General features: G+C 54.7%; 2 protein-coding genes across 4 annotated transcripts; both read left to right on the top strand.

Moving 5' to 3' along the window:
* The first annotated feature begins 728 nt into the window (after window positions 1–728).
* Window positions 729–15,543, top strand: Grk6 (G protein-coupled receptor kinase 6). Of its 3 annotated transcripts, none has more exons than XM_075969521.1 (16): window positions 729–925; window positions 4,687–4,782; window positions 5,650–5,762; window positions 5,885–5,962; window positions 6,292–6,392; window positions 6,692–6,784; window positions 6,883–6,946; window positions 7,067–7,207; window positions 7,541–7,731; window positions 8,518–8,555; window positions 8,647–8,736; window positions 9,852–10,060; window positions 10,166–10,303; window positions 13,500–13,637; window positions 13,720–13,854; window positions 14,447–15,543. In XM_075969521.1, the coding sequence occupies exons 1-16, from the start codon at window positions 874–876 to the stop codon at window positions 14,498–14,500; spliced, it is 1,731 nt and encodes a 576-aa protein (XP_075825636.1). In that variant the 5' UTR covers window positions 729–873; the 3' UTR covers window positions 14,501–15,543. The 3 variants fall into 3 exon arrangements, with proteins under 3 accessions (XP_075825636.1, XP_075825637.1, XP_075825638.1); XM_075969522.1 differs by having other exon boundaries at window positions 14,012–15,543; XM_075969523.1 differs by lacking the exons at window positions 729–925; window positions 4,687–4,782; window positions 5,650–5,762; ... (2 more) ...; window positions 6,692–6,784; window positions 6,883–6,946 and having other exon boundaries at window positions 7,071–7,200; window positions 14,445–14,688.
* Window positions 15,544–18,676: 3,133 nt separating this feature from the next.
* Prr7 (proline rich 7, synaptic) lies at window positions 18,677–27,207 on the top strand. Its single transcript, XM_075969520.1, has 3 exons — window positions 18,677–18,840; window positions 25,868–26,510; window positions 26,638–27,207. Exons 2-3 carry the CDS (start codon window positions 26,105–26,107, stop codon window positions 27,033–27,035), a joined length of 804 nt encoding a protein of 267 aa, XP_075825635.1. The 5' UTR covers window positions 18,677–18,840; window positions 25,868–26,104; the 3' UTR covers window positions 27,036–27,207.
* Window positions 27,208–27,344: the final 137 nt, after the last annotated feature.

Raw genomic sequence — 27,344 nt, 5'->3', positions numbered from 1 at the left:
CCTCAACGATTTGGGATTGTAGCGCTGCCTTATAAGGCAGTAGAAGCCGAAGGCGGCCGTGAGGGTGGGAGGAGAGAAATCACAACATCCGGCTGCGGGGGCGGGTGCGGCTGGGCTGGAGGCGGGCGCCGGTGGGGAGGCAGTAGCCTCCTTCCGTCGTCTGCTCGCTGCGGGACGTGCTCCTTTCAGCAGCAGCTGACCCAAGAGACGACGACAGGACGCACAGGCTAACCCAGTTACCTGCTGGCCGGCAGGCTACACAGCGTGACCGCAACAAAACCCTAGAAATCCCATCGGCGAGCCAAAGGCACTCGGTCACGCCCCCATCCGATGGCCCAATCAGATTGCACTGCTGCATGGTTGACTCTTCCTTAATCCAAACATACGCTTTGTCTCCTGGGCGTGGCCCCCCAGAGCCCACCCCCGACTCCCCGGCGGAGGCTCGGCCCTAATTGGCAGCTCAGCATCCTACGAAGGCCTAGAAATTCGAACCTAGGGGCTGAGTCCCGCCCGCAGTCCAACCAGGAAGAAGCAACGCAACGGGGCCCGCCCCCTCCCCGCGCGGAGCGAGTTCCCTGCTCCGTGGGCGGAGCAGGACAAAGAGACTGACCAATAGCAGTCTGGCGCGGGGACCGTCAGCTCACCTATTGACTGAGCCAAGTAAACAGAGGGCGGGGCGGGACGGCGCCGGTGGCCCGGGAGGGGCGCAGAGTGCGCGGCGGGCGGCGGCGGCCGGGGAGGCCGGGGAGGCCCGGGAGGCCGCGGCGCGGTCAGTCGAGCCGAGCCGCGCCGAGCCGATCGCCATCGGCTCCGGCTCTCGCGGGCGGTCCCGGCCGGCGGCGCGGCCTGGCGGGCCGGGCGGCGCTGCAGCCCATGGAGCTCGAGAACATCGTAGCGAACACGGTGCTACTCAAGGCCCGGGAAGGTGAGGCCAGGCAGGCGGGCGGCCAGGCCCGGGTGCGGGGATCGCGGGCGCGCGACCTCGGAGTTCCACGGGTCGCCCGGGCCCCAGCTACCCTCGTGCCCTGGAGTCTGCACCCGGACTCTTAGCGCAGATACGAGCCCTTCCGGCCTGCCCCCGGTACCTGCCCCCGGAACCAAGGGCCCAGGAGGGGCGGGGGTCGCGCTGCGGGCATCACGGCGGGTGTGGGGGGATGAAAGGAGAAAGGGAAGGAAGAGAAAAAGATGGGACGCGAGCCCCAGGAGCGTGTATCTGAGGCCTCTTCTAGGTGAGAGGCAGGAAGGTGCCCACGTGCCCCAGGCCCAGATGCCCTGAACAGCACAAAGTTGGTAATCTGTAAAGATTGGAGAATGAATGAACCAAGCCTTTGCCATAGACAGCCCAGCCGACTTGGGGAAACTTGTGGACACGTACATTACCAGCAGAACTACCACTCACTAGGAGACTCTGGATACTATAAACGGGTGAATGGGTCACGATTTTTGCATACAGCAAGCCAACGACCTGTTAGGGCAGACGCACAAAGAAATGGGACCGAGCATACTGGGTTGTTCATTGAAAAGCCTGGCTGGAAACCAGTCTTGTGGAATTAGTGCGTGTGCACATGGATGTGCTTCGGGGTGTCTGCTTATTGGTTTCACTCCAGATGCTAATTTACACCTGCTCTGTGAGGGCCCTAGGTGACCCAGGACCAGACATTAAACTCACTGCCTCCCCACCTCAGCGACATAATCACCAGACACACCTGTACTGTCCCACTCTGTCCAGGGTGCTGGGGGACCAACAACGAACAAGATTCTTTTTGGAACTCCAGGAACGTGGTGGCAGCTTTCCACTTTTGGATGGGCTGCCCGGCTGAAGGGGTCATTAGCTTCACTGTTCTAAATCAGGTTACAGATGGGAAACTGAGGCTCAAACCAGCGACTAAACCCAGATTACCCAGCAAGATTGTAATTGACCCAGGCTTAGGACTAAAGGTGCCCAGTAGAGTCTACAGCACCTCTGAGAAGCCCCCAGTGTGGTGCGGCACCTGATAGCCTCTGACTACCCAGGGCATGTCACACCCAGGAGGTGTTGCCTGGAAATGGGATGGTCAGACTGGGTCTCTAGTGCCCAGGGGAGGCTATCTTATCTCCAGTCCCTTATCAAGTTCAGGGGCTGGGCCTTCCTCTCAGCCTCTGGGGGCATCTGCTGGTCTGTTCTGCCTTGTCATCCAGCCTGCTGGGGAGGAGGGGTAAGGAGAGCTGGGGCCAGGCCTCACTTCCTAGGGCTAGCCTCAGGCCCCTGAGGGCATTGCCTTACTGGGCCAGCGCTGCTGGTACCTTTGGGTAGTCTTTGTTGGATCTTGGGTGAGGCACGGGATAGCATGACCATAGCAGGGACTAGTGGCTCCCCTTCGAGGACCTGTCTTGTGAACTGGCTATGCTCCCCCACCCCCACCCATACACACCTGCGTGGCCTTTGGCACGCTTCCTGTCTCTTAACACCACTGTTCCTTTTTTTTTCTGTATAGAAATTTTGAGGAAAGCCTCTTTGTCATGGAGTCTCCCACTACCCTTGAACTAACTGGTGTTATCAGTGATTTCACAAACAGCTAACAGCTTGGGGTCAGCTTTCCAAGTGACCCTCAGGAGTGGGCAAACCTGTGGTTTATGTATACAGTTGACTCTTTTTTGTTGATTCTGTTTTTGAGATGGTCTTCCTATATAATCTTGACTTACTTGGAGCTTGCTATGTAGACCACAAGCTGGCCTCGAACTCAGAGTTCCACCTGCTTTCTGCCTCCCAAGTGCTAGGATCAAAGGTCAGTTGGCGGTTAATAAATGCCACTCATGTTAGAGGTGGGAAAGGAACTTGAATTTGGGATTGGGCTTGAATTTCCTCCCACTGTCACGTTAAGGCTCTGAACTCACCACTCAGAGACTCAGTTTTCTTGGGAACTTGTGTGTTATCTGGTTGGGGGGGATGGCCCTGGGGGTGTGCACCCTCACTTGGATTTTCTTCCTTTCCCAGGTGGCAGAGGCACACAGGAGGGCAGGGTCGGGTGGAGGGGAGCCCCACAGATAGCCCCACAGTTCTAGGACAGGACATTTGCATGTGACTTGTTGCTCTGGAGCTGGGAGGAGGGAGAGGAGGAAGTGACTTCTGGGGGAGGCAAGCAAATGGAGGGTTGGGTGAGGGACCCGGGTGGAGGGAGAGTGGGAGGAGTTCCTCTTCAGGGGAGGCCTTGCCATTGGTTAAGGAGTAGAGGTCTCTTACTTGCAGTGAAGCAATGGCTGTGGGGCACGTGGGGTATAGGCTGTAGCAGGGCCACCAGAGGGTTTCTCAAGGGGACACTGCAGCACTTCCTTCTTCCTCCGGGAGCCCAAACAGGGACCCAGCCCTGCCCCTTTCCCAGAGGCAGCTTTTCCTCCTGTACTGCTTACACTGGGTCAAGGGGAGACAATACTGGGGAAACTGAGACCAGGCAAGGGAAATTCATTGCCTAAGGTTGTCAGTGAATTGGAGATGGGTCTTGCCTCTTTCCACAGCCCTACTGAGTGCTGGACACAGTTCCTCCTCCTCCCACTCACCTTGGAGGTGCCACGACAGTTGGGTAGTGTGGGTGCTACAGTGACTGCCAAAAGTATGCATTGGAGTTCCCGATCCTGGTCCTCTCCCGCCATCCTTAGTGTGTTGTCCCAAAGACATGTGTGGCTTTCTTTCTGACGTGCTCTGTTTTCCTGCAGTGTGGAGTTTTGAGACCTTGCCTATGTAGGCCTGACTGTTCTGGAACTCACTGTGAGACCAGGCTGGCCTTGATCTCACAGAGACCCCACCTCCAGTTCACGCCCCCTCACTATTTCAGCAGGTTGGGGTGGGAACTGCCGAAGCACACATTTACCCTACCTTTCAGATTCTGGAGGCGTCCCAGCAGCTACAGATAGGGGCTCACCTCGGTAGGCAGGCATCAAGGCAGGGGTAGGGGCATCCTGAATGCCAGCCCTCCTGTGGGCAGGGAGATAGTTCTGGTGCAATCCTTGGTGTTAAGGGCCTGGGGGATTGCCTGGGCTGTCCCAGGTATCAAGTACCACATAGATTCTCTGGCTGGCATGCCTCGGCTTCTTTGGTGACCCTCTCCACTGTGGTGCCCTTGGCTACTTTTTTGTTTGCTTGCTTTTTTCTTTCTTTTCTTTTTCTTCCTTCCTTCCTTTCTTTCTTTCTCTCTCTCTCTCTCTCTCTTTTTTTTTTTTCTTTGAGACATGATTTCTATATGTGTAACAGCTCTGGCTATCCTGGAACTCACAAGAGATCCACCTTCCTCTGTCTCCTGAGTATTGGGATTAAAGGCATGCAGGTGGCCAGGCTCTTGTCTACTTTCTTAACCTGTAGAATTCCTGCTGAGTAGGGAGTGAATGAGGCAAACCTCTTGCAGAAATGTCCTCACTGCTCTTTCTGGTTCTCATCCTGGGATCCCTTAGCATGGCTGCCCAGAAGGACCATGTGTATACTGGAACTTGTAAGGGGCAGGTAGGAATCTATGGTACTTCAGGACTCCAGGGAGACCCAGCTCCCGGGGTGTGCAGGAGTGTGTGGTAGCTCAGGACTCCAGGGAGACCCAGCTCCCGGGGTGTGCAGGAGTGTGTGGTAGCTCAGGACTCCAGGGAGACCCAGCTCCCGGGGTGTGCAGGAGTGTGTGGTAGTTCAGGACTCCAGGGAGACCCTGCTCCTGGTTGCTTTTGCAGGTGGTGGCGGGAATCGCAAAGGCAAAAGCAAGAAATGGCGTCAGATGCTGCAATTCCCTCATATCAGCCAGTGTGAAGAGCTTCGGCTCAGCCTTGGTGAGGCGTGGGAAAAGCCCCGGATTGCCAGAGCAGAGGGGAGGCTACCCAGCAGGATCCTTTCCAGCCAGACCTTGCCCTGGGTCACAGGAGCACCATGGAGGAAGGGGGTGTCCAATGCCCAGGAAGACTGAGACTACATGATCCAGCCCAGTTTCGGTTCCTGAGTTTGAAATGGGTGGAAGGGAGAGAATCGGTTCTGACTGGTGTCAGTGGAGTGGGCATGGGGAAGAGGAGAGCTGGTATGGACTGGAGGGAGGAAAGGCAGCCTGGGCCAACAGGTTTGGAACACCAGTCCTGTGCTTATGACCTGAGGGCACCCATCAAAGCTAGAGAAGTATGATCTGGTTATTTCTAGAAGGGGCACAAGGGCTCACCCTGATGCTATTTCTTGGGTGAGGATCTGAACAGCACTTGAGGTGTCCCAGGTCCCTGCTGATGGCTTGCCTGTGGGTAGAATGTACCCTGCTTTGGGAAGGAGGCCCAGCTGAGAGCAGCGGAAGCCACAGCTTCCTCTCGCACTTTCGCCAGGCAGGCAACAGGTGTAGGCTTGGGCTGGGCCAGGCCGGAACCTCACAGACCACACCCAACCCCAGAACTGTAACATGCACGTCTGTGAACCCGGAGACCTGGGCTCTGGAGTCCAGACTCCTGGCTGTGTGACAGAGTTGAATTGATCAACCTCTCTGGGTCCCATAGCCCCCAGATTACATTGGGGTAACAGTGGTACCCGCCTGAGGGTTACAGTGAGGGTTCTAAAGAAGATAATGGCTACCGCTCTCAGAGCTAGAAGTTATCGGATCCCAGATGTAGGGGTATATAGACCACAGTGCCCTGTGACCCAGCAGCTCCCCTCTTGGCCTGCAGAGCGTGACTACCACAGCCTGTGTGAGCGTCAGCCCATTGGGCGCCTGTTATTTCGTGAGTTCTGCGCCACAAGGCCTGAGCTGACCCGCTGTATTGCCTTCCTGGATGGGGTGGTGAGTACCGCGCTGCAGGGCCCAGCCCAGCGCTGAGGGCAGGCAGAGGTCCTGGCCACGCCCTTCCCCCCCCCATCTGTCACCTCGCTCAGCCTCCAGCTTCTTTGCCTCTCCCTCTGCAGGCTGAGTATGAAGTGACCCCTGATGAGAAACGGAAGGCATGTGGGCGGCGACTAATGCAGAATTTTCTGAGCCACACGGTGAGTGAGCCGTGATGGAGAGATGACGACAACAGGCAGAGGAGTGACCACAGCCTGGGCAGTGAGTGCCTTGGAGCTGTTCCAGGCAGCACCATGGGCATAGAGCCCAGGGGTTGGGCTGAGCTTGGGTCAGGCAGCCTGCCAGTGGCTGTCTCACTCACCCTGTCTCAAGCGGGAGGGGGCAGGAAGGGAGTTCAGCAAAAAAACGCAGCCAGTGCACTACCCATCCACAGCCACCCTTGGCACCCACAGACCTGGCAGTATTGCCTTGGGCGTAGGCAGCTGTCCAAGGGAGCCTCTGCATTGACCTGTCCGTGGCCTGTCCCTAGGGTCCTGACCTCATCCCCGAAGTTCCCCGGCAGCTGGTGAGTAACTGTGCCCAGCGGCTAGAGCAGGGACCCTGCAAAGACCTCTTCCAAGAGCTGACCCGGTAAGGCTCCATCCCCACCAATTTAGAACTGTGCTAAGGAAAGGGGCTTCTGTGGTCCTTGAAGTCCCTGGCAAGCTCAGCTCCTCTCCCTGTCCATGCTGTTGGACTTTAGCAGTGGCCTCCCTCTGTGTTTCAGCATGGGATGCATGTCTCCTGCTCAGTGCGTTAGTGAGAAGATTGTCCAAGGACAAGGATGGTGCTTTGTGGGCTGAGCACACTTACAATGGGAGGCCTGGGCCCTCAGGCTGAGATTGGGATTGTTAGGGACCGATCCCTATGGGCTGCTCCTTTCTCCACAGGCTGACCCACGAGTACCTGAGCATGGCCCCTTTTGCCGACTACCTCGACAGCATCTACTTTAACCGTTTTCTGCAGTGGAAGTGGCTGGAAAGGTGTGCTCCTTGTGGGCTGGTCTGGGGTAGGCAAGGCTGTGGGGTTTCCTTGTGGGAATCCCTGCATAAATATTTGTTTCTTTTACTCTTGCCTATAGGCAGCCAGTGACCAAAAACACCTTTAGGCAGTATCGAGTTCTGGGCAAAGGTGGCTTTGGGGAGGTGAGTGGCCTCCTGGTGCCTTTGCAGAGTACACTAGATGGGGTATGGTAGCCCTGGACCGTCCCGCCTCCAGCAAGAGCATGGCTGGCCCCCATTTGTTCCTGTCTACCCCGGCTACAGGTATGTGCCTGCCAGGTGCGGGCAACAGGCAAGATGTATGCATGCAAGAAACTGGAAAAGAAACGAATCAAGAAGCGGAAAGGGGAGGCCATGGCGCTCAATGAGAAGCAGATCCTGGAAAAAGTGAACAGTAGGTTTGTAGTAAGTACACAAGGAGCTCTCTCCCTCCCCTGCGGTCTCACCATCAACTGCCTTCCCCTCCCACCAGGCTAAAGTCCCTCCCTGCTGCCAAAGGGACTGCCCTTCCTGCTCTGGGCAGTACCTAAGAAGGGTGGGGTAGGAGCTATTTCAGGCTCAGGAAGCCTGCTGAGCCCTAAGGAGTGGCACAGAGAAGATTGTTTGGGTGGCTGCTATTAGCACATGTGTACACACATGCGCGCACACACCCCAGGCACACACACACACACACACTCACTTGCACACCCCAGGCACCCCCACAGTTCCTGCCTGAAGGTTTGTTTCTCATGAGCACAGGTGAGCTTAGCCTACGCCTATGAGACAAAGGATGCGCTGTGCCTGGTGCTGACATTGATGAATGGAGGCGACCTCAAGTTCCACATCTACCACATGGGCCAGGCTGGCTTTCCTGAAGCAAGGGCTGTCTTCTATGCTGCGGAGATCTGCTGCGGCCTGGAGGACCTGCACCGGGAACGCATTGTGTACAGGTGGGGCTGAGCTTCTGGGATGGCCACTCCAGGACTGGTCCTTCCTGGACAGGGGCAGCAGTTAGATGATAGTGGCAGATAAGGCTGTCTATCAAGCCAGCCAGTGGAAGGACAGTGCGCTGGGGGTTTGTGTAGCCACAAGCCAACACTGGCTCTAGGCACAAACTTACCCACATTTGATAGATTTGAGTGCTTCATGCCTAGGTTTTGGGATCTAGCCGGACCACTGTGTGAATTCTTTTTGTCGCCCTTCTCTGTGTGACCTTGAGCTAGTCAGCTCCCTGCTTCCAGCATGAGTTCTTTTTCTGGGAGACCATCATTCCTGCTTTGCAGGTGGGCTCAGTAGTAGAGAGCTCTGCTTATGGATGGCGCTTTCCCCTGAGCCTCACTGCGGCCTCTGAGGGGATGGAAGAGTAGCCTCATGTGACAGAGAAGGTAGAGTTGGCCACCAGGGGAAGGGAGCTGCACCATCAAGGGTGACCAAGTCCAAGGATGACGTCCAAGGATTCCTTGCTCCCAGATGGGTCCCCCCACTGGGTGGGAGTCCTCAGTACTTTGGATTCACTGCCCTAAAGGCTCCTAAAGTACCGGCTCTGGAGGTCCTTGCCCTGCTCCCCTGAGTTGGCTGCAACCTGGGGAGAGCAGGGCTCTTTTACTCTGGCAGCAAATGAGCCCTTCACCTTGCTCCATGCCCGATCCCAGCAGGCACTTGAGCTACGAGAGGCTGGCTGTGTCTGGCTTCTTGGAAAACGGCAGCATCTGACCCTGCCTTTTTTCTCCCCTTAGGGACCTAAAGCCAGAGAATATCCTGCTGGATGACCATGGTGGGTGAGAAGTGAGAAGGCCCAAGTGGGAGGGATGTGATGGGAAAGCCTGGCCTGTCAGTGGACCCATCTGCTTCAATACCCCACCCAGGCCACATCCGCATCTCTGACCTGGGACTGGCTGTGCATGTGCCCGAGGGCCAGACCATCAAAGGCCGTGTGGGTACTGTGGGCTACATGGGTAAGTCCAGTCTCCTGGGTCCCCATGCTGTCCTTAGCCTGGCCTACCCACTGCTGTTTGGCGATGTGTGTGTGTGTTCCATCTCAGAGTAGATAACCCATACCAAAACTGCTGCTTGTTGTGGTGGTGGTGGTGGTGGTGTGTTAGGAGACCAGGGCTTAGCCAGTTCCCCATTGTGAAGCTGCTAGTCATTTGCTGGGTGCTTATTGAACTCCGAGGATTGGGTGGACCTGTTGGAGTGAAGGTTAAGGAAGCCAAATGCATTTCCATGGCCCATTGTTCCCCTGCATGGCCCATACTTGGACTAGCATGCCTGTCTAAGATCTAGGCAGTGGAGCCCTCCTAGCGTGTGACTGGAACCCAGTGCAGTCCAGGTTTTCCAGGCTCCATCTTGAGAGCTAATAACTCCACTTTTAGCCTCTCTTTCTTCTGCTGTAAACCTCCTCAGAGCTGCCTCCTGGAGGGCTTTGAGATTAGAGATGTGGGGAGGGGGGACTCTGCAGGAGGTGCCCGGCAGGTGGAGGTACCAGTAAGTGGGGTCTTTTCCTCCCCTCATGAAATCCAGAAGCTAAAGTCAGTGGCTACATGGTCCTGATAGGGCCTACATGAATCCTGAAGTTTAATTGTTTTTAGAATAATTTGAATTGATTGCCAACATTTAATAAGCCAGACAACTTCATGTTTAAAAAAAAATAAGTAGTGGGGGATTTGAGGCTGTGTGTGTGCCAGGTAGCTCATATGGCTACGTGTGCATGGCCCTGTGTTCACCAAACTCCAGCGTTGGGATCTACACACACACACACTCACACACACACACACACACACACACAAAACCCAATTTGTTCTAGAAAAAAAATAATAAAGCAAAGCAAAACAAACAAACAAAAAAGAACAGTCAGACATGGTGGCCTTAATGTGACACCCACCCTCTTCAGGGCCACATCAGCTCCCACTGTGAGATGTGGTTTCTTATACTGCCTGAGTCCCACCAGGCCAGTGAAATGCCTGCCCACCCAATGAATGTTTGGACTGATCCCCTGGTTTTTGTTTCTGAGGCCTGAGGGCTGTCTGTTCCCTACTGCTTACCGAGCCCTGACTCCTGTGCCCCTGCCCAGCTCCAGAGGTAGTGAAGAATGAGCGGTATACCTTCAGCCCTGACTGGTGGGCGCTTGGCTGCCTCCTCTATGAGATGATTGCAGGCCAGTCACCCTTCCAGCAGAGGAAGAAGAAGATCAAGCGGGAAGAAGTAGAGAGGTTGGTCAAGGAGGTGCCCGAGGAATACACAGAGCACTTTTCCCCACAGGCACGCTCGCTCTGTTCTCAGGTACTACTACAAGCTATAGGTGGGCCTGGCCTGGCCTGGCCTGGGCTGGAGCCGGGGGTACCTCAGCTGCCCAGAAAAACCCTAACCACCCATGCCCTGCTACAGCTTCTCAGCAAGGACCCTGCTGAGCGCCTGGGGTGTCGTGGAGGTGGTGCCCGGGAGGTAAAAGAGCACCCCCTTTTCAAGAAACTGAATTTCAAGCGGCTGGGAGCTGGGATGCTGGAACCACCTTTTAAGCCTGATGTAAGTCCTACCCACCCTTGCTAATGGTCAGGCCAGGGGTCAGGCCAAGCCAGGATACAAGGGGGCTTGGAGCAATGAGCAGGTCGCTTTCAGTGCAAATGTTAGAAAAACCCATGTAATGGTTGGGCTGCCCTCCAGAAAGTGTATGTATGAGCATTTATGTGTGTGCATGCGCGAGTTTTAGTGTTAGGATAGGATGGGGGTGGACATGGAGATGCTCCAGGAGCATGGCAGCAACTCGATTCCTCTCGGGCATCTTTCTCAGGGAGTGGCACTGGTGGCCTAGCAGCTCAACCTCACATCTTCTTAGCTAGCCAGCTACCCAGTGGACAGAGAGCAACTCTGTTCAAGAACTCGAAAGGAAATTCTGAGACTGTTTACCAAAGAGCCTCACTGGGTACCTGGATCACATGCCTTCTGTCCCAGTGGCAGCTTGCGTCCTGCCTAAGTCTGTGGAGACGGGGTCCTGTGATTGACAGCTTGCCAGGAGCACCTGGGAAAGCCTTCAGGCAATGGGCTCACCAGCTTGGTGGCTGTCAACCACATGTGTTTATGCTTTTACATATACCTGGATATCATATGTGTCAGGCCTTGTAGGTAATGAGGCCCACAGAGCCAGGCCATCCCTATGCTCTAATGGAGAGACACACCAAAATAAAGCAGTAAACAACTGAGTGACAGAGGAAAGAGAACAGGCTAGGAAGGCAGCTCTGAGGAGGTGTAGTCACTTTAGACAGGGTGATCTCTGAGAAGCTGATGCCTAAGTAGAACTGAAGAGAGAATCATGCCAAGATTTGAGAACATGGGCAGTACAGGCAAAAGGAGCAGGCAGGCACCAAAGCCCTGAGGCAGGATCAGCCTAGGGACAAGGAAGGGCAACTATGAGGCCAGTCTGGCTGGAGCAAGTATGTGTAGAGCAGGAACAATTCCATGCTTAAGCACGGCAGGCGACCTTTGTGGGGGGCTCAGCCCTAAATGAGGTGTGGGAATGGGTCATAGAGGATAGGCATGTTAGTGGGGGGCGGGCGGGTGGTGATGGAGGCTGAGTGATGGCTCAGATGGTAGACCTCACCCACACCGAGAGGGTGAGCCTTGTTAGTGAGCTGGCACTTGAACCAAGCAGGTCTGACTTCATCCTGCTGCCTCAGGCTGGAGCTGTTGCACAGGCTGATTCCTGCTCTGTGTCCTCTAATGAAGGAGTCACACTGTGATATCTGCACAGGCTGATTCCCACTCTGTGTGTCCTCTAATGAAGGAGTCACACTGTGATATCTGCACAGGCTGATTCCCACTCTGCATATTCTCTAATGAGGTAGTCACACTGCCTATGGGTCAGTGGCTCAAATTTAGAAATAAAGTCAGCGTCTTGGAATTTAACATTAGAAGTAGTTTGTTTATTATGTATACAGTGTTCTGTCTGCATGTTTGCTTGCACACCAGAATAGGGCATCAGATCTCATTACAGATGTTGTGAGCTGCCATGTGGTTGGTTGCTGGGAATTGAACTCAGGACCTCTGGAAGAGCAGTCAGTGCTCTTAATCTCTGAGCCATCTCTCCAGCCCTGCCTTTTTGTTTTGTTGTTGTTGTTTTTTTAATTAAGAACGCAATGGCCTGCATGTGTTTGTGTGGGGGTGTGTACATGTGAATTCAGATGTGAATTCAGGAGTCTGTGGAAGGCCAGAGGTATCAGATCCTCTTGGAAGAGCAGTGTAAGCTTTTAACTTCTGAGCCAGCACTTGACAATTTTTTGTTGTTTGTTTTTGGCTTTGTTCTTAGGGACAAAGTTTCTTTCTGTAGCTCTGGCTGACCAGGAACTTACTCTGTAGACCATGAACTCAGAGATTCACCTGCCTCTGCCTCTGAGTGCTAGGATTAACGGCGTGCTAGCGTGCCCAGCTGACAATATATCTTTAACAACTCTATTAGAAGGGAATTCACAAAGGTAACCCATTTAAAGTATGCAGTTCAATTGAAAGAGTAGTGTGATTGTCAGCACATAAGGCCAGGATGTTTTCACCAGCCTCTTCAGAACCCAGACAAGACCTGATGTCCATCAGGGTTCTGAATGCTCCCCTCTTGTCCCAGGAACTCACTAGTTCTGTGTGAGTAGATGGATACTTGGACTGGCTTCTTTTGCTAAGAATGCTTGCAAGGTTCATCCGTGTTGAAGCATACACCAATACTTTGTTCTTTTTCAAAGCTGAATAATATTCTATTATATGAATATAAATTTTATCCATAGTTGGCATGAGGGTATCTTTTTTTGGGGGGGCGGGGCTATCAGGAATAATGCTATATTTTGAGATGAGGTCCATTGTACTGCCTTGTGCAGTTTTGAACTTGCAGACTCAAGCATTCTCTCTGCCTTAGTACATACATTGATATGAAATTACAAATGTTATGTCTTTTACGGAGCTTTGGACTTTCCCAGGTCAGACACACAAATGCATGATGGTCATGATAATGTGTGTATTGGTAGGTAGGTTAGTAGATAGTGTATGTGTGCTGGGGATGGAACCCAGGGCCTCGAGCATACTGAGAAAATGCTCTACACCACCAAACTACACCTCTAGCTCATGATAATTTTTTAATTGACATCCTTTGTGGTAAGATTTTTTTTTTTTTTTTTTTTTTTGGTTTTTCGAGACAGGGTTTCTCTGTGGCTTTGGAGCCTGTCCTGGAACTAGCTCTGTAGACCAGGCTGGTCTCGAACTCACAGAGATCCGCCTGCCTCTGCCTCCCGAGTGCTGGGATTAAAGGCGTGCGCCACCATCGCCCGGCTGTGGTAAGATTTTGAAAGCAATGTAGAGATAGAAAAGAAAGTGGCCTTCGAATGCAGAGGAACTGGGGAGGTATTTGAAAAACCACTCCAGTTCTGCACATTCTAAAGACCCTCACCAGTCCCTATACAGGGAGCCAGTACTCCCCTTCCCACTCCAACCACTAGCCACATACCCAGGCAGTCTCCTGCAAGTGGCCAGCCCAGCCTACTACTAGGCCTGTGCCGAGCCTTATTAGGTCACTGCTCAGCAAAGGGTCATGACCCTAGTCGATGGGTGAAACCTGCCTTAGAGAATAATGTGTGGGGTGCCTTGCCACTGTCTCTAAACCAGGGAGCAGCAGGCGTCAGGGCAGATCCAGGCCTAGGGTGATTGAGATCGAGGCCTGCTGACCCCTCCCTCTGCTCACCCCCAGCCCCAGGCCATTTACTGCAAGGACGTTCTGGACATCGAGCAGTTCTCTACAGTTAAAGGGGTGGATCTGGAACCCACCGACCAAGACTTCTACCAGAAGTTTGCCACGGGTAGCGTGTCCATCCCCTGGCAGAATGAGGTAGGGACTACCCTGCAAGTGGGGCAGGCTCCGGGAGGGGTATCCCTGGGGCCCCCTCTCACAGCCACCTGTTCCTGGGTAGATGGTGGAGACCGAGTGCTTCCAGGAACTCAATGTCTTTGGGCTGGATGGGTCAGTTCCCCCAGACCTGGACTGGAAAGGCCAGCCACCTGCACCCCCCAAGAAGGGATTGCTGCACAGGCTCTTCAGTCGCCAAGTAAGTCCTGCCAGTGTCTGACCTGTGCCCCCAGCTGTTCCATAGTGGGTGGGAGGTAGAGCCGGTGCCCACCTACACTGGGAATAGGCATCCTCCAGCCTCATTCCTGCCTGTCCCCCACGCCTGGCTGGTCTCATGGCCTCTTTTCTCTTTCCAGAGGTGAGCAGTGTGGGCTCCTCATGGGTTGGCTGCTGCCCGACTGTGGGGAGCCCCAGGCAGCCCTTCCATGGCAGAGGCGAGATGTAGGAGAAAGAAGTCTGGTGCCCACCTTACCCGCTCCCTCCCTGCTGCTTCTCCCCTGCACCTTGACCCCTTCCAGCTGCTAACCTTCCATCTGTCTCCCTGTGCCTGTCTGTCCAGGGGATGGACAAAGGCCTTGCCCTTGCGGATCCTGGGAGGTTTCTAGTCTCCTGCAGTCTGTCGCTAGAAAGCTCTACCCTGACACCATCCATGTTTGGACCGAGCTGCTACTCTGAGACTGTGGGAACCCCACACCCCCTTTCTGGGCATGACACTGGCCTTGGTCAGCCTTAATGGTGACTAATGGCACCTGCTGTGCCTCTCTCCCTTCATGTCTTCCCTGTCCCTCCAGGATTGCTGTGGGAACTGCAGCGACAGTGAGGAAGAGCTCCCCACCCGCCTCTAGCCCCCAGGCGGAGGCCCCTACCAGTGGTTGGCGGTAGCAGCTACTCTCAGTGACGTTTACAGTTTTGCACAGTGGTGTCCCCCATTGTCCACTCAAGTCGTGGTCTGGGGAACACAGCCGGAACTGTCCCCAGTGTCCTCCGTCCCTGGCCCAGCTGAGTTTGACAAGGCCTGGGTCATCTTGGGACAAAGGTGCGTCCCTTCAGCTCTTCTCTGTGGAGCTCGGGGCTTTATGTATTTATGTATTTGTACGAATGTATATAGCTACCAGAGCGATCTTAATTCCACCCTGAGCCTGGCACCCCAGGGCATCTAGCCCTGGCTGGGAGAGCCAGGAGCTGGCAGAGGAGCCAATGCCAAACTCTAGGCTTCTTGGGCCCAGTCCAGATGAGCAGAGTATGGGCCAGGTCAGACCTCTGACCCCAGCATTGCACTGGTCACCACCAACCTCCAAGTTAGCCTTGTGCCTGCCTGTCATGGACTTAAGCCGCCACCTTCTGGTTGCCCAGTGCTGTCACTTTTTCTCAGCATTTGTTAGAGCTGGAAATGGGGGCTTTGTATCCTCTAGGCCTGGGCCATGCTGTGACCACAGACTGAACTGACTGGGACCCATCAGACCTCGAGATGGGTCACCTGCATACTATCCCTTATTCTGGGTCATGTCCTGAAGATACATTTTTCAGAAGTGCCCCAGCCCAGGCCATAGGAGGGGTTAGAATTACCCCTCCAACATTCCAGAATCCCTCATAAAAGTAGACATGTGCCCAGCAATAATCCACCCTTCCCTGTGTGTGCCTGCTGGGGGTAGGGGTTGAGTGTATACCAGTGTGTGAAGAGGGTGGGGTAAGGCTGTGCCTAAGCCCAGACCCTAGCCCTGGCCCGTCCCAGATTGTGATGGCCGTCCTGATGTTAGTGTTAGGACAACGTGGGACCATAAAAGGCCCTGGCTTTTGCATATTTAAAGCCAATGTAAGCTGCCACGTGTCTTTGTGTGACCAATGTGAGCTGCCACGTGTCTCTGTGCGAATACAGTCTTGAGCACAAGCCTGGCCAGCCACCCTGCCTGTCTCTTTTTTTAAATTATTTCTCGTGTTTCAAGGATTCTTCCTGTTTCTTGGCACAGTCAAAAGGGATTGGAGGCAGACCTGGAATGGGACTAGGGGCTGCCCTTCAAAAGCCCAAGAATCCTCAGGACTTTACAAGCAACCAGACCCTGGTGTGGGAACTCAGTCTCTGGGTTTCTCTACTCCTAAGTGGAACACAGGCTTGGACACCAGCTAGGTTGTATGTTTGACTGCTACAGAGGTAGATGTATCTGGTTGGGTTTTAGACTTTCCGAGGCCAAAGTGGCCTTTTAAACTTGAGAGGTGTGGAGAGGCCAATGGGAGGTGTTGTGAGTAACACCAGTCCTGAGTCTGTTAATCTGGCCTTCTGCTTTGTGTTTTCTCCTGTGGGTGACCAAAGATGATCTGAGTTACTTGGGTGGTTTGAGTAGGAAGGGTGAGGCAGGGGTAGGAGGGACCAGCCACCTGAGTTTTTGAAGTTAGTGACTAACAGGTCCTGAAGCAGTCACCTGAAGAATTAGCAGGATCCATTAGGGGAAGGGAGGAGTCTGTGCAAATTTCGGGGCAAGGAGGAGCAAGAGCTGTTTAACAAAAAACTTCTCCCAGACTGTACAAATTCCTCCCAGGGTCCTTAACTTCCCAGGATTCCTGTGAGGTTGGGCACCACATGCTGTGAACATGGCAGCCGTGGTTACACTTCTAGTCTGGCGACTTCTGAAGCTGACTCTGCTTGGCCCTTTCTAGTCTGAGGGTGCCCATTTCCTTGCATATCGACTATGAGACTCAAAGCTGGGGAGTCACTGGTGCTCCCTGGCTGGCTGGCTGGCCTCAAACTTTCCCTTTTTCTGGCTTTCCTGTGTAGTGTTAGGATTATGTGTACGTGCCATCACACCAGTAGTTGCCAACAGGTGTCTTTCCAGCATGGGCCTCCTAGCATATAGAATGTTTGTCGATGCTTCTATCCATGCAAAGGAAATAAGGGTGTGCAAGGGTTCTGCACTGGGTAGAAAGCAAGCCAGATGAAGGAAAGTATGCAAGGGTGAGTGTAAGGCCATGAAATCCTCTGCCTGCTACTTGGTCCAGGCCCTGCAACCTCCCTTGGGCTAAGAGACATCCAGGAAACTTCTTGTCTAAGGTTAGGGTCACTTAAATCCTTTGTAAAGTTTCCCAACAACACTGTCAAAGTTCCACTCCCTAGACAGTCCTATGGTGAGAACTAGGGACCCAAGTGGAGACCAGGTCCCTGCCAGCTCTGAGCTAACATGGTAGGCAAGGAGACGCGGGCTTGGTATGATCAACATTGTGGCAGAGGGTTCTAGAGGGCTAAGTCTTGGGGGACAACATTGAGCGTAATGGGGTTGGCGGTACTCCAGGACAAGGCCAGCTGTGCCCATCAAATGGCTGATGAGCATGGGTTGGGAAAGGAGTGGCTGAAGCTGGTAAGAACCAGCCACCTTTGGAAGCTATACTGGGGTGACTCTGCTGGAGGTTGGGAGGGTCCTGAAGGGTTAAGTACCTAACCCACCATGTAGAAGAGCACACTACTGTATCTTTGGCAAACCATTCTCTCTTATCCCCATCCACACACATTACATAGTGCAGGGCTTTTATCTCATTGCATACGCAGTGCAGCCAAACACATGTGGTCCAGGTAGAAGTGCTGTAGGTTGTTAAGAATATGGAAGGTAGCCACGCACGCCTTTAATCCCAGCACTCCTGGCATGACCAGGAGGATCTCAGTTCAAGACCAGCCTGGTCTACAAAGTGAGTTCCAACACAGCCATGGGCACACAAACCTTGTCTTGACAAACAAAAGCCATGGGAGACTGGTGGGTGTAGCTCAGTGGTGGAAGTGCTTTCCTAGCACGTGTGAAAGGCCTGGGTTTGATCGCCTGAGCTGTGAGGGGGAAAAAAACAGACAAAAGGGGCCCCTGCTAGTTGCTGACTCCTCGCAGGAGGGTATGACAATCAGAAGCAAGGCTCTCCAGCTGATTGATTGTCTTGGCATCATTGAATCTAACTGTTAAATCTCTGGAATCCTAGTGGCCAGATTTGAAACGTGTCCAGTGTATCTTGGAACAGAATTTTTGTTGGCATCTAACCCTTGATGGTACCCATGAATAGGTGGGGGCAATGACAACCCCCTTGAAACCTCAAAGAGGAACTGGACACTTGGTGGCTATTTGAAGTAGATATCCTTTCCCATCCTAGGGCATGGTGGGCATGAGTCCTCAACATCACTTGTGGATTTTGTGTTTTTTCTCACTTGTTTTTAATAGAACTACTAGGAGAGACATGGAGTTCTTGGCTCACTAGGGATGGGTGGCACAGCTTAAATTGAACTGTGGGCACCATTCATACCATCTTTGGGGGACAATGTGCTTGATGCCAACTTTCAAAACTCCTGGAACCAACTGTGACCAAAGCTAGTTTGGGGTTCACTGGTTATATGAGCCTTTTTCTAAGGGCTAAGATTCTGACTCTCACAGCCCTAATTGTCCCTTATTTGATGCGGTGGGAGGTACTTATGGAAGATCACCCTTAATGCCATAGAGAAGTTGAAGTAGAAACAGAAAGGTCAGTAGTATAGGTGGGGTCAAGCTTGAAATGGAGCCTGTTCTACAAGGTATTTGTTCCCTTGCGGTGAGCACGCCTTGGAGATTCAGCGCTCAGGTGGGGGTCTGCGTTGTTTCTCAGTAGGCTGTTGTAATGTTTACCTTCTTGAATAGAGTGGGTGGGGTCCTGAGTTAGGAGAAGGCCACACTGGGGTGCTGTCTTGCGCTAGCCCCTGCCCCCACTACAGGTCTGGACATGTACAGGTTACGCTGTGTGAGTGTCTGGGTTCGTGAACTCAGCTGCTCTGCTAAGCATTCTGCGTGTATGGCCGCTTTATGCCACGAAGCTGCCTTTGGGTAGCCTGTTGCCAGGCGCTGTTCAGAGTGTACTTTCTCTGTGTTAGGATGCCCTTGGTAGTGCGAGCCCGCACCCGCGTGTGCCGTGTCTGGGTGGGGCAGGTGGGCACCCCTTCTCGCAGCAGCCTCAGCGGCGTGTGGCAGGGGGTGGGGGTGGGGGGTGCCTCTGTTGGCTGCGCGCGCGCGCACGCCAGGCTCAGCACGCGCCCGTGCGCGCGTCCCGCGCCTCCAGCCCAGCGCTCGGAGCGGCTTTCGCTGCCTCTGTCTGCTCCCCCGGGCTGCCGCCTGCTCCAAGCTGGGGCCTCTGTCCGCTGGGCCGCTCGCCCCGAGGCAGGAAGACGAGTTCGAGGAGGATGCCTGGGCCCGTGAGTACCGCGACGGCTGCGGGCCGGGCGGGAACCGGGCGCGGGCGGAAGATGGTCTTCGGGCTAATGACCCTCCCTGTGGGTGGCTCAGAGCCTTAACCTGGTATCTCCACCCGGACCCTGACCGGGACAGCGGGCATCCCTTCCCCCAGCCCACACCGGAGGGAAGGAAGGAGGGGAAGGAGAGCGCCAGTGAGCGAGGGAGCCCGAGCCGGGCGCGAGCCGCCACCAGTTCGCTTGGAAACCGTTGCCACAGCAACGGGGTTGCGCTCCCCAGCAACGCGACTGCGGGTGGCGACGCCCCCTCCCCCACTACGGCCGGGGGTGCGGGAGGGGAAGGGGGTGCACTGTGGAGAGGGCTTCGCTCCTTTGGCCGGTCTGGGTGTGCCTGAGCACGTCGAGGGTGGGGGTGAGGGCGAGCGGCTCCGTGGGCACGAGCCGGCTCCCACGTGGCTGCAGTCGTCGCAATAGGACTTCCAGGGTGGCTGCAAACGTGGAGGCGGCCCAGACCCTGGGCCTGTCTCGGGTGGAGGAGGTCTGGAGGTTGGGTCTGGGGGTCTCTGCCGGGTGACTACCATTACTAATACCACCACTAGGGTAGTCTCTCATTCTCTTGCTACACGACCTGGCCCAAAATCGCATTCTTCGGAGGTGATTTTTATTACTAGGAAAAAGGAAATAGCCTAGCCAGCGTCTCCCCTTATGGCCAGGGCATCTGCCAGATCATGGGCCCGCGATGGGCCTCCACTTGGTGTTCCTGGCCCCCATTCTCCAGGGAGGGATAGAAACAGAGCATTGCTGACCCGAGGGAGCTGAGTCCCAGGCCAGATGGAAGCGACCCAGCTCATTGTCTGGACCACAGTGGCCCTTTCTTGACTGTGCACAATGCCTTGACTGTGTGTAGTGGCATGGAGGCTGGCCTGCAAAGAGGCCAGTGCCACATGGAAGTGCCCTGTCCAAGGAAGCCCCCCAATGGCTGCTGAGTCAGAGGAAATGACCTCTGGCTTCCCTCCCAACCTCCCTTCAGCAGGCAATGTGCTGGAGACAGAAATGCATCTCCCTCCAGTAGGGCCTGACTCAGCAGATGCCAGCCCTGACCACAGGCTTCAGATACAGCACCCTTGAGACCACCGCTACCCTGTGGAGTATCTGGTGCCCAGGACCTGGAGCATTTGAGGCCTTGGGACAAGATGCCCTTAGATGGATGCTGCCTGGGAGTCAGGCTTGAGTCTCCCAGAGGCAGGGACCTGGGGAATTAGTCACAGGTCCTTTCATGCTCTTTCTGCCTGTTCTGTGTGCGAGCTGAGTGCTCTACATTCATAATCTCCTAATCCTTTGAGCACTTGTGCAAGGTAAGTTTATTACCCCTGTTTGAGAGATGAAGTCTCAGGGGGCTCAGCAGGTGCAGAGACTTGTCCAAGGTCAAACGCCCAGCGGGCGGTGGAGCTGGGTCTCTGGCAGGTTCCTGCTGACACAGCCCCTGTTCCCCGTGTGATCCAGGTAGGAAAGGATCCTGGAGCTTGCCAGAGGAACATTCTTAGCCTCCCTTCATGTTCCTCTAGCGAGGAAGTTCCCCATTTCAAGCCTTGGCGCACCTTTCCCGCTGAATCAGCCGGCTTCTCCCCCTTCACATTCAGTAGAGAGTGTGCTATTGATAGCTGCCTTCCTCTCTCCCTCCTCCATTTTCTCCTCTAACTGAGCCCAAGCTTCAGTCTGAGTGCCTTAACCCCCAGGGAAACCCCCAGCTCTAGTCTCTAAACACATAGCTCTCTGACTTTCACAGCTTGTTGTGATTATGAGAAAGTCTGGCAAATACAGGCCTCACAGTGCTGGGCCCAGTGATTAGCCAGTCCAGCTCAGAGGCTGGAAACCCAAATGCCTCCTTGGGTCACAGGAGCACTGGGGATGAGGGATGTAACCAGGTACCTGCTCGTCCGTTCATGTCACCATTACAATATGTGGACTTTGTGTGTCTAGATCATCCAGTTTTTGAGATCAAACATAAAAACTGGCATCTATGCAAATGTTGGGAACAAAATGAATATTCAAAATTGTTAGTCATTGGCCAACAAAACACATGCATGAGTTGTGTTAAAGTTGAAGGTCTTAGCTCTGTTTAGACTGCATGCACTCCATGGTTCAGTGGGGTGATTTCTGCCAGGCCACCTCCATGATGCGGGGTGCTGGTCGTCAGTTGGCCACATGCAGGTGTGTACATTGGGCTTAAAGTGTTTTCACTTCAGTTGTCCTCGTCCCCCACCGTAGGCATTATTGGACAAATCTCAATATTTTCCCTGCTTGTATTTCTGTGCACCATATGTGTGCCTGGCACCTGTGGAGGTCAGAAAAGGGTGTCGTATCTCCTGGAACTGGGATTTGGATCATTGTGAACCACATGTGGGTACTGGGAACTTAACCAAGGTCCTCTTGAAGAGCAAGTGCTCCTAGCTGCTGAGCCATCTCTCCAGCCCCTAAGGCAGGTCTTATCATCCCTGTTCTACAGGCAAAGAAACAGGATTTGAATTCACACCTCCCTTGAGTGCTTGACGTGTTACAACAGGCTGTTCCTTAAAAGACGTGAGCCTTAGCTTTCCCTGTCACGTGGCTTCCTCCCTTGCAAGAACAAAGATGCCGAATAAGGGAAACAAGAAACCACAGGAACAGGGTTTTCATATGAATATTGTTTGTTTGGTTGGTTTGGTTTTTCAAGACAGGGTTTCTTTGTGTAGCTTTGGAGCCTGTCCTGGAACTCACTCTGTAGACCTGAGTGCTGGGATTAAAGGTGAGCGCCACCACTGCCTGGCAGAGTATGGGCTTTTGATATCCTGCCCCTTTTTTCCCACAGTGCCCCTAGCAGGGCCAGACCTGAGAAATGAGTGCAAAAAGAAATGCTTGTGTCTGCAGATCCACTGGGGCTCCAGTCTCTGATGTCCCGCAGTTTCTTTGTGCCATAGTCAGGTCACAGACCTAGGTCAGGACTCTGAAGGCCAGGGTCCCAGCCAGTACTGAGCCCTACTAAAAGTAAGGTTATGGCCAGCTCCATGACATTGGGAGCTGCGACAAGTCTAGCTCGCTCTGGCCTCAGTGCATCCAGGGTGGTGTGAGGAGGAGGTGTAGACCTATGTACCCTGATCCACCCTTTCCTGTCAGGACTGGGCTGCTCAAGAATTGCTGAGATCACAACTGTAGAAGCCAGTGATGCCTGGAGGGTCCGGGTGGCAGCTGCTCTCCTCCACCCGCCCGTCAGTACACCACACTGCACTCCGCCACTCTGTCTCCTGCCTGCTTGTTCCTTCTCAGGCTGATGCCCAGAGTGGCACCCTGTCACTCAGAGTCCCTGTGACCAGACTTCTCTCTACTCCCTGCCTCTGCATCATTTTTTTTCTTTTACTCATAGATGACTAGAGCTTTGACCTGGTTATAAGCCACTCCAAGGGCCAGGTTACTGGTACACACCTTTAATCCCAGTGCTTGGGAGGCAGAGACTGAGGGAGGCAGATCTCTGTGAGTTCAAGGCCAGCCTGATCTATATAGCGAGGTCCAAGACAGCTGGAGCTAAATAGTGAAATCCTGTCTTAAAAAAACAAAACAAAAGCCCCATGAGGGCTAAAAACTGGGCAATGGCTTCTTCTTCAGTAATATTTCCCAAGAATGAATATATGCTGGCCCAGCGCCTAAAATGTTCCCCTCTCCTACCCCTAAAATATCAAACAGATAACTGGACACCTCCAGTAACTTCAGCTGGTGGCGCTTAGCTTCTGTGTGTCGGTCAATCGAGCCTTCAGTACCCTCTAGAGCATTCCAAGATCGCTAGGCTTTGTCCTCACCCAGCCCAGAGCAGGGAGGAGGCCAAGAGGCCCTGGCAGGAACTCATTCTGGAGGCCAAGATCTAGGTCATAGAGTTTCTCTGGCTTCAAATCTACTAGGAAATTGTTAGAAATTTGAACTTTGAAGCCAGGTATGGTGGCTTTTGCCTGTAATCCCAGCTTTTAGGAAGTGGAAGCAAGTGGATTATCATGGGGTTAAGGCCAGCCTGGGCTACTCAGTGAGATAAAAGACGAAAAAATGAGAACTGGAGTCTCACCCAGACCTACTGAAAGAAGTGACGGTGGTGCTAGCTTTTGGGTCCGGACAAGATCCCTCGAGTCTGAAACATTCACCCTCAGCCCAGAAGCAGACAACTCTACCCTTTGCAGAGGCTAGCTCTTCCCCTTCCATGGTGACCCATGAGGAAACAGGCAGCAGAGTGGTAGGAAAGCCCTGTGGGTCTTGCTTTCATCCCTTAGTGTAATCCCAGGATGGTCTAAGAAAACCCAGCAAAGCATATGCCCAGAATGCTACACAAATCAACATGGAATCCTGGGCAGTGTTCAGTAATTTGCAAGAATAAAGAGAAAGAGGAAATACAGACAATTATTAACATGGCAGATGGGAAGATGAGTCCATCTGGAGGGCAGGGTTCCCAATGGGAGGCAGACAAGCCGCAGGTGTTTGCTGTCAACGGTGTGGAGGCAGGAACACTTGGGTCTGAGTCCGTAGCTTCCCCCAGCTAGGGTCAAAGCATGCAGAGCCAGGGAAGAGCCCTGGGACCGCGGGGTTGGAAAACTTTGTCCTGATCAGTAGAACATTTCAAAAGATCTGAATGCCCTTCTTGGTGCCTGTGTACTGAGCAGCTGTGGAGTAGATAGTATACAGGAGGGAGACATTAGGCGTGACAGCGTGTGCTTAGCATTAGGTGGACAGTCAGAATGTCGTCAGAGGCTGACTCGGCGGTGTGTTCTGAAGGCAGAGATTTCTCTCTGACCCACAGCTTGCACACAGTGAAGTGAACGCTGTTTCTTGGTCCTGGCAGAATGACTTGCATCAGTGAGAGCAGCACACAGATTCGGGGTTTAGTCTTTGGTGTCTGGCCTAAAGCCCAGTCTGCTGAGCTAGATGCCCTTTGGGCATAGATTCTGTGCTTTGATCCTTGTTGAGCCTGAAGCTGCCAGTCTCTCTCCATCTTGTAGTACTTCCCTGAGCTATGCTTAACAGGTGGTCCAAGACCTTTGACAGGAAGGAACAGGAAAACACATTTGGCTACTAGTTAACCTAACTACCAAGTTCTCACGTGCTGAGCGCTCCCACACACACTGAATTTTCATTCCCAGCTCACCATGTGGACAGTGGACAGCGACTGATGCAGATACAGACTGACCCTTAACACCTCCTACAAGCTGTAGGACATGAAAGGAGTCGTTTAAGGGTGCCACTTCATCCTTCAAACAGTGGCGTGACCAGAAGTGACAAGGTGGTGTTAATGTTCTTACAATTCTGCCTGGAGCCAGAGGCAGATGGACTGCTCCTGAGCTTAGCCAATTTGTACTGTATAGTGACACCCGTCTCAAAGACAACAGAGATGTCCATGGGCAAAAGAGACAAGCTCTGATGACCTAGACAGGCATTTAAAGCTTCCTTTAGTTTATATACTCAGAGCCCTGATGCCTTGTGTCTTTTGGGCTCAAGCCATCTTCATAGTTGCACACCCGTGCCGTCCCCCACCTGGCTCTTGACAGATGCTTCTAATTTAGCAAGCGCCATTACCTCCAACCACAGAAACACTTTTTCTGCCCCAGGACTGTTTCTGCCCTTTTGGCCGAAACCTCAAGCTAGTGCCTGTTCCCTCAGAACATTCCCGTTCCTGAGGGCTCGAGGAAAGGAGAACAACAGATTTAATTAACTCCCGGTGACTGGCAGCATCGTGTTTTTATCTGGGCTGCGTCACCATGGCAGCCTCATGGTGGGGTTGTCGAGGGGGCGGGCAGAGCTATTGTTCCTACCCTTGTCTGCTCTGGAACGCGGGCCCAGGAGGATAGGACTGGCATGGGCCCCAAGTGACACATGGCTGAAGGCAGCCAGAGAGGCAGACAGGAGCCATCTGGGTAAGGTGGGGTGGCCTAGGCCTGGCATCCTTTCAGCCTGGGTCTTAAGATGATTGTGGGCACCAGAGCTGAGTGAGGGTTGGTGTGCCCAGGGCAGGCCCTTTCTCAGCTCCTGGAAAACCGTCCTTCCCACAAGCTCCGGCCAGGGTTTAGCTGCTAGGCCGAGGTTCAAATTAGCACTGCCATCTGTGCAGTTAGCTGCTTCCCGTTCTCAGCTGTGAGTTAGAAATAATTCGTTATCCAAAGGATTGGGTTTTAACAATGCCCCTGGTAGAGCCATTCAAAAAGGGCCGTGGGCATGGATGGTGACCTTTCTGTTGCCTGCTGTCCTTAACTAAGCAGTCAGGGCTTCTAAATTCTCCCCGTGCGGAGATTTCCTCAGCCCCCTGCTGTGATAGGAGGTGGGTCCGAAAGACAAATCTCAGATTTTCCACCCCTCTCCAAAGAGGGAAAGGAATTGGTGGAAGGGAGGGGGAGGGCTGGAAGTAAGAGAGGCACAGCCAAATGGAGTTTGCGCATGAGTAGGTGGTGAGGGAAGTCAAGTTGGGGCTGGAATCCGGCTGGCAGTGGCGCCTGAAGGAAGGAAAGAGCGCCTGGCCCACACCCAGCACACCGCGTCAGGAGCAGACAAAGGCTGGGCCGGTGGCTTGCAGGGGCAGGCACCCGCCAGTCTCTTACAGGCGTGGCCACTATTTGGAAGCAGGGCAGAAGCTGGGCGCCAAGCGGGCTGCTAGTGGACCTCCAGTTGATGGACTGTCCTTTTCCCCACCCAAAGTAACCGTGCCGAGACCATCCTAGTGCCCTAGGGTTCACAGCCTCGGAAACCACCTCGAAGCTGGACCCTGGGGTTGCGGGCGGACTCCGCGCGCCCCCTGCTGGCCCGCCTTGGGTCGCGCCGGCACGCGGTGGCCCGGTCTCGATTCGGGGAAACCCTATCAGGGAAACCTCGGGGCCTGACGTCATCCCTCAGTGACGTCACCCAGCCCCCGGGGAGTGCGGGGGTTCCCACCAAGGAGGCATCCCCGGCCCTGCGCGGGACGCGGGTGCAGTCCGGGAGTCACCCGGGATCCCGGCGAGCCTCGCTGAGCCCTGTGTCTGCCCCGCAGGTCGCTCGCGGCCCCGGGTGAAGCAGGCCTGCGCCGGTCGGCGCCATGGAAAGGAGCGGGAACCAAAGTTGCCCCCCGCCGGCATGCGCGCCCATTGAGCCCCGCCGCAAGCAGCCCCCGGCCGCAGGTCCCCAAGTGACGCTGGCGGCACCTGGGAGCGTGGCGCGGCCCCGGGGCCACGCCGAGGAGCCCAGCGTCCAGTAAAGCTGCCGAGGACCTGCCGCTTGCGCCGCAGCCATGGTGATGTCCCAGGGCACCTACACGTTCCTCACGTGCTTCGCCGGCTTCTGGCTCATCTGGGGTCTCATCGTCCTGCTCTGCTGCTTCTGCAGCTTCCTGCGCCGCCGCCTCAAACGGCGCCAGGAGGAGCGACTGAGGGAGCAGAACCTGCGTGCTCTGGAGCTGGAGCCCCTCGAGCTTGAGGGCAGCCTGGCTGGAAGTCCTCCGGGCCTAGCGCCGCCGCCACCACCTCACCGCAGCCGTCTGGAGGCTCCTGTGCACGCGCACTCGCACGTGCACCCGCTGCTGCACCACGGGCCCGCGCATCCGCACGCGCATCCGCACCCACACCATCACGCACTGCCGCACCCACCGCCACCGCACCTCTCCGTGCCGCCTCGGCCCTGGAGCTACCCGCGCCAAGGTAAGGCTGCGCTTCGGCAGGCGAGCGCTCCCTGCCGATGCACCGCGAGAAGCGGGCTAGGGTGGTGGTGGCTGCGGGAGGCTGGGGCCGGCGGCTTCGTCCTCACAGCCTGCTTCCCGTCCCGCAGCGGAATCGGACATGTCTAAGCCGCCGTGCTACGAGGAGGCGGTGCTGATGGCCGAGCCGCCGCCGCCCTACAGCGAGGTGCTCACGGACACTCGCGGGCTCTACCGCAAGATCGTCACGCCCTTTCTGAGCCGCCGCGACAGCGCGGAGAAGCAGGAGCAGCCGCCTCCGAGTTACAAGCCTCTCTTCCTGGACCGGGGCTATACTTCGGCGCTGCATCTTCCCAGCGCCCCGCGGCCCGCTGCCCCCTGCCCTGCCCTCTGTCTGCAGGCTGACCGCAGCCGCCGGGTCTTCCCCAGCTGGACCGACTCAGAGCTCAGCAGCCGCGAGCCCCTGGAGCACGGAGCTTGGCGTCTGCCGGTCTCCATCCCCTTGTTCGGGAGGACTACAGCCGTATAGAGGGGCGCCCGACGTCCCGAGCCCCACAGGCGAACTCCTAGCCTGACTGCGGGGCTTTTTAAATGCTTCCCTTGGACTGCAGGGAGGGGTGGGGGGGAGGGTGGGATTTCTTACCCTGTTTGTTACATTTTGAGGATAATAAAGGTGTGTGATCTGCTTTGGTACAAGCGGAGGGGAAGGCCAGCTGCTTTACGCCCAAGGTGCTAATGACCAGGCATGTTGGACCTGGTGTGTGGGGGGAGGTGTATACAGAAATGTGCAGGCCTTTGGGAACCGACGGTTACTTTTCAGGGGCAGGATGTTCATTCT

The sequence above is a fragment of the Microtus pennsylvanicus genome, chromosome 4, assembly GCF_037038515.1.
Source record: "Microtus pennsylvanicus isolate mMicPen1 chromosome 4, mMicPen1.hap1, whole genome shotgun sequence".
Taxonomy (NCBI): domain Eukaryota; kingdom Metazoa; phylum Chordata; class Mammalia; order Rodentia; family Cricetidae; genus Microtus; species Microtus pennsylvanicus.
The sequence above is the reverse complement of the archived record's forward strand: the minus strand, read 5'-3'. Positions and strand labels throughout refer to the sequence as shown.